The sequence below is a fragment of the Diabrotica virgifera genome, chromosome 1 (genome assembly GCF_917563875.1).
Source record: "Diabrotica virgifera virgifera chromosome 1, PGI_DIABVI_V3a".
NCBI lineage: Eukaryota > Metazoa > Arthropoda > Insecta > Coleoptera > Chrysomelidae > Diabrotica > Diabrotica virgifera.
The window spans coordinates 31,030,953-31,045,978 of NC_065443.1; the positions used below are offsets into that span (position 1 = coordinate 31,030,953).

Below are 15,026 nucleotides of genomic sequence, written 5' to 3' on the forward strand. Positions count from 1 at the left end.
ACAAAATTCGCACTTTTAGTTTTTTCATTATTTGTAGTCAGGATCCTAAAATCGCAGAGGAGGCTGCTGGCCGGAAAATCTCACTTGCTATTGCTCCGCGCAGCCCAGCAGCGTTTAAGCACAGTTTAAGCATGGTAGTTTAAGGAGACGCGGTCTCCTTAGAGCTGCATTATCGCTTAACGCACACGCTGCCCGAAGATTGGGCAAGGGCGGCTAATCGGCCAGCAGCCTCCTCTGGGATTTGAGGATCCTTACTACAAATAAGAAAAAACTAAAAGTGCGAATTTTGTGATGAAATTTGGTATGTTGAATTAGAATAATATATGGAACAACTTATTCAAATAAGTTTTTCCGATATCTGTAATGCAAAGCAAAATATCGGTAATTTACCGTGTTTTTGGATTCGCAGTAGGCCGCTTTTAGAATTAAAAAAATTCAGTTGAGTATCTTAAAAAATGTGAACCTTCAACCTGAATGGACTGCAAAACTTAATCTGTATTTATTTTGATATGCATATCTACTTACAGAGATAGAATTGTTAACAAATAAACGATACAAACTTTGGTAATACACTTTTACAATTAGACTAACTATTTTTAAAATGATATATTATGAAATTGTGAATTATGATGATATTATAAAATGTAAATAAAAAATGGTCAAGAAAATGGGGCCTTAAATTAGATTTTTTTGGCGGATTTTTTTGCTAGTGCAAATTTGTCTAGATATTTTACAGTTAGGTATTTAGGTATAGCCTCCCCTATTGTAAAAATCACGAGCCGCCACTGCTAGTTTGGCCTAGGCCAAACTAGTGAAATCGGGTTTGGCCGGTAACAGATACATTTTATTTAACTATATTGTGAGAAAATTATAAATACCTGCTAAATAGCTAAATCGATAAGTTCTTTAAAACGAATAAATTTTTTATTGTAAATTTACAGAGGAAACAAAGACGGAACATCAGTGATCCCTCGCACAACACTACCACCACGGTTGCAAGGTGAGTTTTGCAATTTATTTTCAATTGCCAATAAAACCATATAGGGACTAGTCGATAGAAACAGTCCGAGAGTGAGTTGCTTCAATAAATCAATTTCAGACTAACCACTATTAGCTTCTTGGAACCCATAAATTATTTATAAAGAGTGATTTCATTTGGAACGTTTACAGATAATTAAAAAGCAAACTTGATATAATATATGTTCTGTAGTTAGTAAGTTTTAAATTATGAACAAAAATCTTTCCTAGTATAATGTAAAACCATGATATATTTCTAAATATAAACCGTATCTACTGTGCATCATAGCAACATGGTGACATTGAAGTGGGTTCATGGCAGTTTTTTATATGGGTAAAATGCGGGAAACCATTTTATGATGGGTAAACGTGTGAGTATTAATCATAAAAAAAGTTTTAGCATATTATGTTGCCAATTTATCATTATTATCATCATCATTTTCATCTTCAGCTTCGTCTGTGTACGACCTATTTGTTTATACGCAGTGGTTTCTTCTCCATATCTTCCTTGGATAATAGAAATGTCAATGTTACTTGATTAGTATAATTGTGTTCTATCACATGTGTCCCTTGCTTGATTAACAAGTTCAAACTTTGAAAAGAAACTTTGTTTGCAAGCCTTTATAATATGATTTTATCTTAAAGTGTCCTAATCTTTGTTTCACGTTAAGAACGTAACATTGCGCTTTTATGGAGATCAGTGTTGCCAAACCTCTCGGTCATGGGTGGCTACTCGACTGCTGACATACGATTCATTCTAATCAGTACGGCGTGGCATCGGCAGGCTTCTATCGTCCATAAGAAATACATTGGCCTATCTAAACAACGTTCCGTTATTAACGTGAAACGCTGTATAGCCGTTTTAACGTTTTATAGTTGAAAGGCTAAAGAAATAACTGCTAAATGCTTAATAATCTTAAAGTAATGAAATGCTAGACAGAAAGAGGAAGATTGTATATAGGGAAGTAGATGAAAAATGTGGAAGAGATGAGCTTCAAAGTCATGCATTATTTTATTCCAACTCATGAACAAACCTGAAATGATCCGTTACTAGATAATAATTCTGCTGGTGCATAAGGATGGTTCCAAAACAAAATGCTTCAATTAAAGACTAATCACATTGATAACTCAACCAAGATCATCTTTTACAAATAGTGCACAACAGATTAGATCAAATAACCACTCAATAGATAATTTCCGAACAAATAGTTTTTTAAAGGGAAAGAGAACTCGAAACACAAATTCTAAATATACAACTAATCGAAAAGGCAATAGAATACAATACCCCATCTGTTTGGTAGATTAGGAAAACGGATAATAACGTCCAATGATATCTACTCTAGCCACGTCTTATTAACATGGGTATGGTATCCTGAAGTATTTGGTCAAACTAATTCAAAGTTTTCATGAGCATAACGAAACAACGAAAACATCTAAGCCTCACGGTGTAAAATAAGACTCACTGTCCTAATAGTAGGTCTGGTTTTAGATGAGTGAGAAGAAGTATTGCAATATTTTAAGAAGTAGAGGGCATTAAAATAAATGAAAAAATGTATAATAAATAAAAACAGAGTATGTTATGAACATAGTTTAAAATTGGTATAATCAAGACAAAGATAAATATTAGCGACATTGTCAACAACGAAACAGCATATTCACTCAAAACAGTGCCGGGTATGAAGTGGTCGATAAGCTTATTTATCTGTCGGTTGATGACGTCAATAACTAAGGGAATTGTGAACAGAAAATTGGATGACGTATTCAGATAGGCAGAACAGCTATGTCTAACCTCACTAAAAATGGAAAAACAAGAATATAATAAAAAATACTACTTAATCTCGTACGAAACCTTGTTTTCCCATTAATTCAACCAGCATAAGAGAAGAATTGACGCGTTTGAGATATGATGTTAGGGAAGAGCACTTTAGAATACTTTGGGATAGTCTGAAGGATAAACATCTCATTAGTTCCTCGGGAGCTTAACAACCTACGGCGTTCTAGTTTCATATTTACAAGTTTATTAACGATTTTGGTCATATCACACGTACCGAAAATATGGTGATGTAATGGCACAGAGAAGTCCAGAGGGAGATGTGGGCAGAGGGCTATCAACAACTAGATGGTCTGATCCGATGGATAGACAATGTTGGAGAAACTACTGAATATAAATGTCGCTAGTGCAGAACGAGCAAACCAAAATAGAGAAAGATGAGCATGCGAAAAAAATAGCAAAATAAGAACAATAACATTAGACACTGGAATAGAGGTTGTATTTATGAAAGCCAAGAATAATAACAAAATGTGAGGCTGATCTAAACTCAATACCAAGTTAACATCACTCTATTTTAAATAAAAACAAAAATAACAACAAAAATTTGTAAAATACTATGATGACGTCTATATACTATACCGACTACTATACCGAAAAGTCCGAAATACTATAGATAGATCCTAGTAGAAAAATTAAGTTCGTTATCCAAAATCGAAGAAAATCAAAGCATAGATAAGCCACGCACTCAGCGGCTAAAGACGTTTTAAAATCTTACAAGGACAGGAAAAACAAATATTTAAAGTCAATGGGAAAATCCCAGTAGCTGGCTGTATACCATAGTAATCCCAACATGCAGTTGATGGTCTTCCTGTCAAAATAGAGACTATCGTTGCAAAAGTATACAAATATTTTTGTATATATACCGTACTCGTTGCAAACTTAATAGAGTTTAGTGAGACACCTGACATCCAGTACAAAAAATTAGTGAAACATGGAAATATAAGATTTCTGTCTTTATTACTAGCTGTGGAAAGGATTCTGCAGCTAGACGAAGGCTTGAAATATTATTTTCTTGCTCAAGTAAACTGCCCACTCGCATTGCGACAGTTCTTCGCAATGGAAATTGGAGCACTTTACTTTTGGTTTGTGCTCGGACAGTTAAATGTATTTAACAAAACCAGTGAGCCTATGGAGAAAACTAACTCAACTGCGACAGTGTAGATATGGAGTTGACAAAGTGAAAAACTAATAAAAATGTATATCATTTTTATTCAGTTGCAATGCGAAGCCAAAACTGTCTTAATTTTTACTTAGATCAGAGAGTGCAGCCAGCACTCTTATCGACGATTTCACCTCTTGTTAGAGGTTCATCAGAGACTGCATAGTGCATAAACTGGTCCAGGTAAAAATTTTCGACATATTAATCCCCCACTACAACTGACGAGAAGGTAGTAGGTGCGTAGCGGCATCTGCTAACTAAAATACTAAGTTTTTCAACCTAATGAAAATATTTGTAAATTAAATATTTTTAAAAGATTTTTAATTGAAAAACTTATTGGCCCATCTTCCTGGTGACACCTCCATGGCTTCTATAATATGCAAGCCAAATGGATGCTGCAGTGAAGACAAAAGGGAAGGAATTCTACACTATGCAATTCACAACCCCCGTCTGCAGCGTGGTAAAGTTCCAACGGAAAATGGACCTAGTTACTCTATAGGAGTAATACTAATATAAAAATAAAAATGTATACCATTTTTATTCAGTTGCAATGCGAAGCCAAAACTGTCTTAATTTTTACTTAGATCAGAGAGTGCAGCCAGCACTCTTATCGACGATTTCACCTCTTGTTAGAGGTTCATCAGAGCTGCATAGGCTGCTTTCTCTGGTCCAGGTAAAAATTTTCGACATATTAATCCCCCATTGCAACTGACGAGAAGGTAGTAGGTGCGTAGCGGCATCTGCTAAATAAAAGACTAAGTTTTTCAACCTAATGAAAATATTTGTAAATTAAATATTTTTAAAAGATTTTTAATTGAAAAACTTATTGGCCCATCTTCCTGGTGACACCTCCAAGGCTTCTGCAATATGCAAGCCAAATGGATGCTGCAGTGAAGACAAAAGGGAAGGAATTGCTTGCATATTGTAGAAGCCTTGGAGGTGTCACCCACCAGGAAGATGGGCCAATAAGTTTTTCAATTAAAAATCTTTTAAAAATATTTAATTTACAAATATTTTCATTAGGTTGAAAAACTTAGTCTTTTTTTTTTTTTAAAACTAATCTTCAAAACAGGAAAACAAATTTCTTCCACGAGCAGCTAAACAAATTCTTAAATACGTTGAAAGTTTCCATAAATGTCGAAAATTTTATGAGTGACGTTCTAGCCTTTTATGAGCGCTGCATTCCGTATTTATCGTATTTAGAATTATGGGAAGAGAACTTCAAAGGAGCCGAAGATTTTGAGTGAATCTGCTCGAAAGATGAGAACTGGAGTGAAAGCGAAAAAGCAACAGAAAATATAAATAAAATGCAAAAACTGCAATCGAAAACCCAAATAATGATTGATGAGCTATTTAATGAGGTGTTATTGGCAAAAGGCTTCTCCCAAATTTCTAATGAAAAGTTACTTCGAGAAGTGTGTCCAGCTTTTCACTCACTTTCACAAGCAGCATATTAAGGTGCAAAATTAAAAAAAAAAGTGGAGTTTGCTATGCGTCTACCCGGTGCTTCAGCGCCAGTGGAAAGTAAATAGATGAAAAAAATGTGGTTTGAAGATCGGGGGAGGATGGGGGAATGCGTTGTGGAAGCCTTGCTTACGTGCAAGCTCAACTTGAACATGCCATGCAGTGAATTTTATGACAAAATTCAGTATGACAAAGATATTCTGAAGAAGGTGCACTCTAGTGAAAAATATTAAGAAAGTGCAAGCAAATAATAAAATTTTGTTTGCATTTCAAATAATATGAAAAACACAAATTAAGCGGAAAGTAAAACGAAAATGAGCATCTTTCTCTTTTGCGTCCCGGTTTGGCTCTTCGTAATTATGGTAAACCAAACCTAAACCATAATCCACTCTTGACAGAAATATTGCGTCCCTTATTTCTATTTTCCCGAAATTCAACTTCTGAGATTTTATCCCATTGTTTTGGTAAACAAACGTCCGTAGTGGAGAGATAAGAGTATCAGTATGAGTATATATTGGCTACAGTTATTCATCGAGAAAAAGCGCTTTTCCGTGTTTTTAAGACATAATCCCCATTTGGGCCCGCCTGCGACACACTTAGATACGGAATGGCGGAAAACCGAATTTCATTCATTCGGGATTTTAATCAAAATGAATGGAAAAGTTGGAGCGATAGCATGAATGAAGGCTAGCAAGCCGTTAACGTATAAAAAATAAAACACCTGGTTAAAAATAAACCTTGATATCCTTTAAGTAAAAATAGTTCAAAGAGAACGGCTATCCGAGCACCTAGTTCATTCAATTTTTATTTGTTTGAAAAGGAAACATTAAGTTGAAATTTTTGACATATTTGTTTACTTACTATGCGGCTTCAACTATTTACAGACACGATATAGGGATCAATATGTACTTCAGAAAAAAGTTTTGTAGTTCCGGCAATGTGTCGTTGCTTTTTGATTCAAGAAACCCATATTTTTATACAGAATTGTAGATTATTTTATAATATGTTGTCTTCTCCATTGGGGTTATTATACACATATACACTCCTCTCTCCTTTGATCTTTACTTTTTAATATCCATAATATTACTGTAACTGGTACCAACTTTTTATGGTCCATTATATGTCCAATGTGATGTTTTACTAACTAAAATGTATTCATGCTGATTAATACCTTTTTAATGTGTAGTGTGTGTGAGTAAATGTCTTGTTACTTAGTAAAGTCGACCTCATTATCAACGAGACATTAATTGTATCCTTAGGGGGCCGCAGATTTTCGGATACAATTAGCAGATCTTTGTAAAGACAAGGAAGTCGACTTTTGACATGAAGTACACAATGAAATAACAAGACAGTTACTAGATACACACACTATTGATTGCGAAATCAACCGTACCATGCAAATGGCCTTAGGGCGACGTCCCATGTATCCGATTTCCAACGATACGTTGATCCGAATGTATTCTCATTGGTCAGAATCGAATCAGAATATTTTCGCGCCGAATTTCATCCGAAAGTTTTTAACTACGCTTCCGGCATCGAATAAAGTTGAAATTATTTTAACTTTTTCCGATAAAACGGACGTTTTGTAATTGTAACGTAACCTCATTTTATTTCTGTGCATTCAATTTATTGAAACATGGATTTGAATCGAAGAAGTTATGTTCGTAAAGTTAATAAAACCCTATTATTATGTCTGCTTCTTTTAATTCGCGAAAACAAACCAAAGCCAAACCAAACCAAAACGTACAATGCGGCCAAGAAGATATTGGGTTCGTGAAATATTTAAACAAAGAAAGCCACAAGGGCACAAGGGGCTTTTAATAATTTATTGCAGGAAATTGAGCTTGAGCTAAATGATGTTGATAAATATTTCAACTCTTCCACAGTTTCTTGAATCTCCTCCATTGTTTCTTCAACCTTATCCGTAATAACATGATACTATAAATGATACCTATAATAAATAATATTTATAGTATCACGCATAATAACAATTACAAATTACAACAATTTGCAATTATTAACCAAACCAAACAAATAACAAATGTCAAACAATAAACAAAAAATTGACATTTGACCATGGACAGTTGACAGTTTATACGGATTTTCGTATCCGATAATGGCAACCATGTGATACCTGCTAAACTAGCCACTACGAAAAGGGACGATTTTCGTATGTCGGATATCGGAAATCGGATACATGGGACTCCGCCCTTAGTTGTCGAAATACCTTCTCGTTAATTCTGCTTGTCCCAACTCATTCGAAACCTCTTTTGGTACATTTCCACATAAAAATTTCGAATGATTTTGGGCTTTTGACGTCATCTTTCTTCACTGCCCTTGTTCTGCATCTACATATATAGAAATGTTGACTGTAGGTATCATTTTAACATTTTCTTATTTTATTTAGCTAGAAAATGTCGGGTTACAGAGCATTTTAGGTATATTCATAAAAGCAGAGTTTGCCGTATTACAAAGTTCCTAATTTATTTGGATCTGATCTCTGCTGACATGTAGATTCTGTGTACATTCTGAAATGTGATGCCGTCAATATGTAATTTTTTTTAGTTATTGGCGAGTTCTATTTAATAATACCGTAGTTGATTAATTGCTAATAATAAACAGTTGTTCACATATTGTCAGTATGTGATCTGAAATGTGATTAGACTGCAGCCAGTGATTGCTAATATGTTTTTATGATAGAAAATGAAGATTATAACCTTTACATTCTTTTCATTTGTCTTAGAGGGTGCTCTTCATCGATGCTATATATTATTTTCATTGCATTAGCTTTTTTGAAATTTCCTATTTCGTCAACTTTCAATTCTTTGACATAGTTTTTTTTTATCTAAAGCAATTATTTTTCATTTACACTTCTCATTCTCCAAATGATTCCAATTTTGTTGATTGTGTACTTACCATTAATGTTACAGTATGAACTAAGCAGTTATAATGAGTCGAATTCCGATTTTTGGCGGATTTTTTTTCTTTAATTTGGAAGCTACCTAACTATGAACAAAAAATATCAGTCAGGTATCTCGATGTATATCTCGAATGTATGTTTTCCTAAAACTAGCATAATACAGAAGGGTTCTTCTCAGATTTGAGAGATTATTTGTGATACAGAAGGATAGTAGGAGATAAGTACTAAAAAGTCAGGACTTAATTCGAAAAGTTATTTGAATAATTCATTCATTAGTCCTCTAAATACTTTGTTTTTACCGGACGTAAGCAAGAATGTCTTATTTTAAGTGTTATTTAACGATTTATTATAATTTATAGATGAATAATATAACATTAGCAAATAATTTGCACCTCAAGGTTACAACTTGTATATCACCAACAAAAATAGTTAAACTTATTGGTCAATCAGGGTCGAACCGAGGAACCAGAACGTAAATCTAGTTTTTTATAGTTAAAAGTTAATAGTAACGTCAAAATAAAAAAATAATGGTTTGTGCAATAAACCGGTATCAAATCTTTGTAACAACAATGCATTTATCCATAACTCTGCAGGAAATACGTAGCTTAATTATTATTACTTTATTTTGCTAACGGTTTTATTACAAGTCACACAGCCTGAATGCTCTTTCACAATATATTTTTAAAGATATTTATAATATATCAATAAAAAAATCATAATGACGGTTGCACCACAAAACGCGTTTTACTACACCTTTCTTTTAAAAATAAAAAAAGAATGTGTGTACTTTGTACGCACGTAAGAAGTTATACTTCTATTATATGATTTCAACGATATCAATATACTTTTAACAGTTTCTCTACTACTTTCCAAAAAATTTTATTAAAACAATACCAAAAATTAAAAAAAATAAAAGAATAAAACACACACAAACACATTGAAAAATGCCACAAATGATTTCTGAACAATAATTGTTGCCAAAAATTTTAATTAAATACGTATTTTCTGAAAAAATTATATAATAATATACTTACAATCATAATATCTATAAAAAAAAATAAAAAAATAACAACTTGCTTGGGGCTTGAACCCACTTCACGTCTATCGCGCCGTACGAATTTCGAACCGATTTTCCACTGGACCACCTTCGCGTATACGTCATGTGGGAATATACACAAACTAAACGTTTACGCCATATACTTTTTGACATTTTGTTTATTTATATGAATTTAATTAAATTATTAGTTTGATTTTTGTCGAATTAAAATACAACAAAATATATAGTAAGAAAACGATATATTAGATGACGATTTGTAGAAAGTTGGTTCGTAATCAGATTATGTAAATTAAAGCATTGCCTACTAATAGGTAACTACATTATTTTTTTTACATTTTCCAAATAGATAGGTATGAAGATAATTTTTTATTGGAATACAACTAAAACATTTAGAATTGCGTACCTGCGGCTTTTCAAAACTATTTAAAAAGTCAGTATAATTATAAATTTGATTTTATTTCCTCCATATTGAAAAAATTATTGACAGATCATTTCAACACCCAATCAGAGCCCGTATAACGACTAATACCATACTGTCGGTGTGCGCATGCGCCCAGATTATTAAAATTTCACCCTCAATGAAATCGCGCCTAAAGAAGTATAACTTCAAAAAAATTCTACAGTTGGTTTTGGTTGCATGCTTAAGTCACATGGTCTTGCAAGAAAATCGTACCACAGCACTCTTCAACTCTGCGGATTGACGCACAGTGGTTCTAATTCCAAATGCTGAAAACGTGGTCATGAGGTAAAATAAAAAGTCCCTATTTAGGGATTTTCATGTTTCCAATTGTTTTCTCATACTATCGTAGAGTCGTAATACGCAGGTATAAGGATAAGACCGGATGTATTCTTATTCATAGCTCAGAGACAAGTGAGCCATGTACGACGTTATTTTGGCCGACAGTGAAAGTGAGAAAGAACGCACATATTAAAACCCCGTAAAGCGTTTTGTAGTTTATACATTTTAGCGCTGTAAATCAGATTCTTCTTTTGCAAGTATGTATTCATGTAAGGTATAAGTTGACTTAAGATTTGATAACAATATATGCATAAAATTTGTTAATGAATAAACAGTAAAAATCTACTTGAAATAATCCAGATTTTGTAAACTACAGAGTTCTTCATAATTCTGCGACTAACGTTTATTAATCTCCAAATGTACAGTAAGAAGATACATAATCACATTGGTTTAGCTGCCTTTAACTGCTTTGCACTGCTGGCAGTTGTTGAATATAAAAGTGTAAAGTGACGCATATTAGATTATTCTGGCGGAATAGGTTCTGAGTACTACCCTAGTATCTCCAAAATTTTAAAAATTGAGATATTTGCACCATACGAATAATTATGATTTATAGAGAAAACCCCGTATTTTACATTTATAAATATTTTATGAAAGAAAATAGTTTCCCCGTAAACGCCAAAAAATGACTATTATCCTTAGTATAAACCTGGCATTTAACGCTTCGTGGTAAAAACCTGGTACCTATATGCTCAGCAGATACGGGATTTTAACGTAGGATAAAACGATATGCGAGGTTTTTTCTAAGGAACAGAGCAACCCCGCTAATAGCGCCGTCAGTAGAAGGTTTTAACTAAGTATATCACCGCGTAAATCGACATTTTATTAGGTATTTTGTTTTGACTTGCTAAGACGTATGGTTTTAAATTGGTATGGTAATTTAAAAAACGAGAAATCCTCCCTCTTCCTGATTATATAATCAATATGTATCAATTCCTGATGTATCAATAATGTAATTTAGAGGTTTTTACACCTAATGAAGTGGCTAGTTCCGAATACTTGTACACTGGACGTAAGTAACCGTATTTTCTATTTTTTCAACTGTCAAAATTTCACCCTTTTGCTTTTAAATTTAAGTGGTTCACTTATTTCCAGGTTCACACTGATGATGGTCAGTTTTGACCGAAAACGTTTTGTGCATTGTAATTTTCCACTACCTTGTGGACAAATTTTAAGGAGTTTTTTAATAAATTCATATACCTACATACAACAGAAGCGTTTACTGCATTCTGCGTTGAAATAATGTTACAGCTAAATGAATTTCTAAAATCTCTAATCCGGATCTGATGTTCATTACGTTTTCTGGTTACTGGAGCTACGTGAGCTGCTTGATAAAAAAATTGCGTGGCAATAAACTGTTAATGAATGTGTGTTTTTTTATTTAGAGAGGGTTTAGTAAACTATGCAGAATATGTGTAGGAATATAATGAAATAAGAAATAAGAATAGCCTGTGACGTGAACCATTTTGAAAAAAGACAAAAATAAAAAGTCTAATTGAAGTTCGACAGATTGTTGCAAATAAACGTTTATATTGCTGGGCCAGTATTAATATCTTGTAACTATAATTATACAATCAACAACGGTGGATACATTATCAAATCCCAAATGAAGTTTCTATAAACACCTAGGCTGTTTAGATTGACAAAAAAATAAAGATATGGATTTAAGAGCTCTAGTTTTGATTCACGATGTAATGTAAGAAGTAAATAAAATTAAGGTAACGTATAAGTGTAATCCGACATGAAAAACTAATAGAATTATTGAAAAACAGAGATATAGACAGACGAGATTTACGCATTATTATCAATCTGTATTGAAATCAAAAGGCCAATATAAAGATAGAAGAACAAGTATCCGAGAATATTGATATAAAGACAGGAGTAAGACAGGGTTGTGTTCTGTCGCCGCTACTGTTTAACCTGTACAGTGAAGCCATATTTCAGGAAGCGATAGCGGAGCTAAGTGATAAAATCTCTATAAACGGAAGAATAGTAAATAACATAAGATTCGCTGATGACACCCTTATAATGGCAGACACCCTGGAATCGCTACAAGAATTGCTAAATAGAATTAACGATTATTGCATTGGATACGGATTAAAAATAAACAAGAAAAAAACTAAATTTATGATTATCTCAAAAACAGAACATGGAAATGAAAGGGTAATGATAGAGCAAACCCAAATAGAAAAGTTAAGACATACAACTATCTGGGAACCTGGGTTGATGACAAAAATGACCAAAGCAAAGAAATTAAAGTTCGAATTGAAACTACTATTCAAGAATTTATAAAAATGAAGACACTGCTTACAAACAAAGACCTTCAGTTGCCTCTCAGATTGAGGGCTTTAAGATGCTACATATTTTCTATATTGCTATACGGAATGGAAGCTTGGACATTGAAGAGACAACACATAAGAAGAATAGAAGCGTTTGAAATGTGGTGTTACAGAAGAATATTGAAAATTCAGTGGGTTCAAAGGATTACCAATGTTGAAGTGCTACGACGTTTAAATAAGGAGTTGGAAATTATGAAAAGTATAAAAACTAGAAAACTGGAATCTTTGGGTCACATTACCAGAGGAGAAAAATATGAATCGCTGAGAATTGTTATGCAATGAAGGATCCAAGGAAGAAGAAGCATAGGAAGAAGACGCATCTCCTGGCTGAGGAACCTTAGAGAATGGTTTAACTGTAGTTCATTACAACTATTCAGAGCAGCAGCCAACAAAGTGACCATAGCCATTATGGTATCCAACCTCTGATAGGAGAGGGAACTTTAAGAAGAAGAATAAGTGTAATTAAGGAAACTGTAACCACAAATGAAATGTTTCATTGCAAGTCAAACGGAAGAAGACGGACATATTGTTAGCTTGCTGTCTCCATTAGCTGCGATTCTGCGCCAGATGAACGGCTTCATGTAGGGATTTTTCCACCAGAGTCTTCATTTGGCCTTCCAATTGTGTTGGAGATCTTCCTCTTGGTCTTCGGCCTTCTACTACCAATAGTTCCATGGTCCCAGTTCTTCTAGCTATGTAGCCGAAGTAATGGGCTGTCTTTTATATGAAGCTCTTCCAAAATTGACAGGTTGTCATAACTCTTCTTTTTTCCGCTAGTTCTAAGGCTTCCCGTGACATTCAATGTTGTTCTTTTGAGTTTTACGCGGTGTGCAATCTATTCCGCTGACTGCATTCAGCCTTTTATTCCATTTCATGTTTTATTTATGTGTTCTAATATTTGTAATTTTTCCTTGTTTATCAATTTCATCTGGATTTCTTTTGCATTATTTACTCTTATCTGTTTGGTCTGAGGATTTTTCTATTTGTGTGTAATTTGAGTTCATTTTAGCGGTTTGTGATCTGATCTGCAGCATGTATCCTCCAGGCATAGCTTTTATGTTTAGTACTGGGATTTTCCATCTTTACGACGAATCTACTGACTGAAAAATCTGAGAGAGTGAACTGGTAAAACACCATTAAAACTATCTGCAGCAGCTGTAAACAAACTTATGTGAATCAGAATTATCACCAACGTCCGTTGAGAATATGCTAGAAAAAGAATGTATACTAAATTTACAATCAAGATGCAGTAGAAATAAACAAACCAAGACACGTTGGATGCTACTAGGATTACTCCCGAATCATAATTTACAATGTATAAACTTTGGAAATCATGATTTGTTATTTACAATGTATATGTTACAGTTCAAGTTGATTCTCAGTTAGAGTTGACTCCAACTAGTTGGAGTCAACTCCAACTGAAACGAGCAGTAAAAGTTGATTTTAAAAATTTAAATCAACTTTTACTAGTTGGAGTTGACTCTTCCTAGATCGATTCAGTAAATGTTTATTATACGAGAATCTCAAGTGCATTTTTGATGAGTGTGCGTTTCTTTGTTTTGACCGTTTCAACTACTTATTAGTATAGTCTGTAACGTCGCCCCCGTTAGGTAAATTATTCTGATTCGATTTTTTGCACAAACTTACTCAAAGAAATACATCCGTATAACAATCGTTATAACAAATACACAGGGTGTCACGCGGTACCGCGGTCGAAAAATTGTTTAACCAATTTTTGTTAACCAAATTCACAAAAATAATTTTTATCTACTCTATCTCATATTATGTAAAGCAGCGGTTCTCAATCTGTGGTACATATCATTATTTGCGGTGGTACACAAAACACACAAAAACTTAAAATAGTAGTACATAGTAAGTCTTGATTATACAATCTAAAAATATAGAAATATAATAAAAGAAACTTTCGATGGTACATGACTCAAAAAGATTGAGAGCCGCTGATGTAAAGGTTTTATTGTGTGAAAATTGTAAATATAGATAGCAGTACATGAAGGGTTTAAAGTGTGTCTGAAGTAACAATGTATTTTAAATGGGTTTAACTTTTTTGCACTGTTTTTTAGCACACTTTCATATAATTAAACATTCTTAACTTTCGCCTTCGGGAGGAAATCAGACACGCCCTTGCAACGGCAACTGATATGCTCACAAAACAGCGACCACGGAAGCAAAGATGGATGCCAGAGGAAATATTGGATTTAATGGATGAAAGAAGAAAATGCAAACAGCACAAAGCAATGTACAAAGCATTAAATAGAACCATTAAACAAAAAATAAAAATTGCAAAAGAAAAATGGATAACAGAACAATGTGAAGAAATCGAAAACTTATATAAAAAACATGATGACTTCCATCTGTATAAGAAACTCAAGGAATTCACAGGCACGACATACTCACAAGGACCAAATAATCTAATCAACGC

General features: G+C 33.6%; 1 protein-coding gene across 5 annotated transcripts in view; it reads left to right on the forward strand.

The window, feature by feature from the left end:
- LOC114328206 (rho guanine nucleotide exchange factor 11) overlaps window positions 1-15,026 on the forward strand; it is a 767,005-nt gene that overhangs the window by 606,068 nt on the left and 145,911 nt on the right. For all 5 annotated transcript variants that reach the window (XM_028276988.2, XM_028276990.2, XM_028276989.2 and 2 more), the window contains one exon: window positions 942-1,000. In XM_028276988.2, coding sequence (XP_028132789.2) covers window positions 942-1,000 — 59 coding nt within the window. The remainder of the gene's footprint in view (window positions 1-941; window positions 1,001-15,026) is intronic.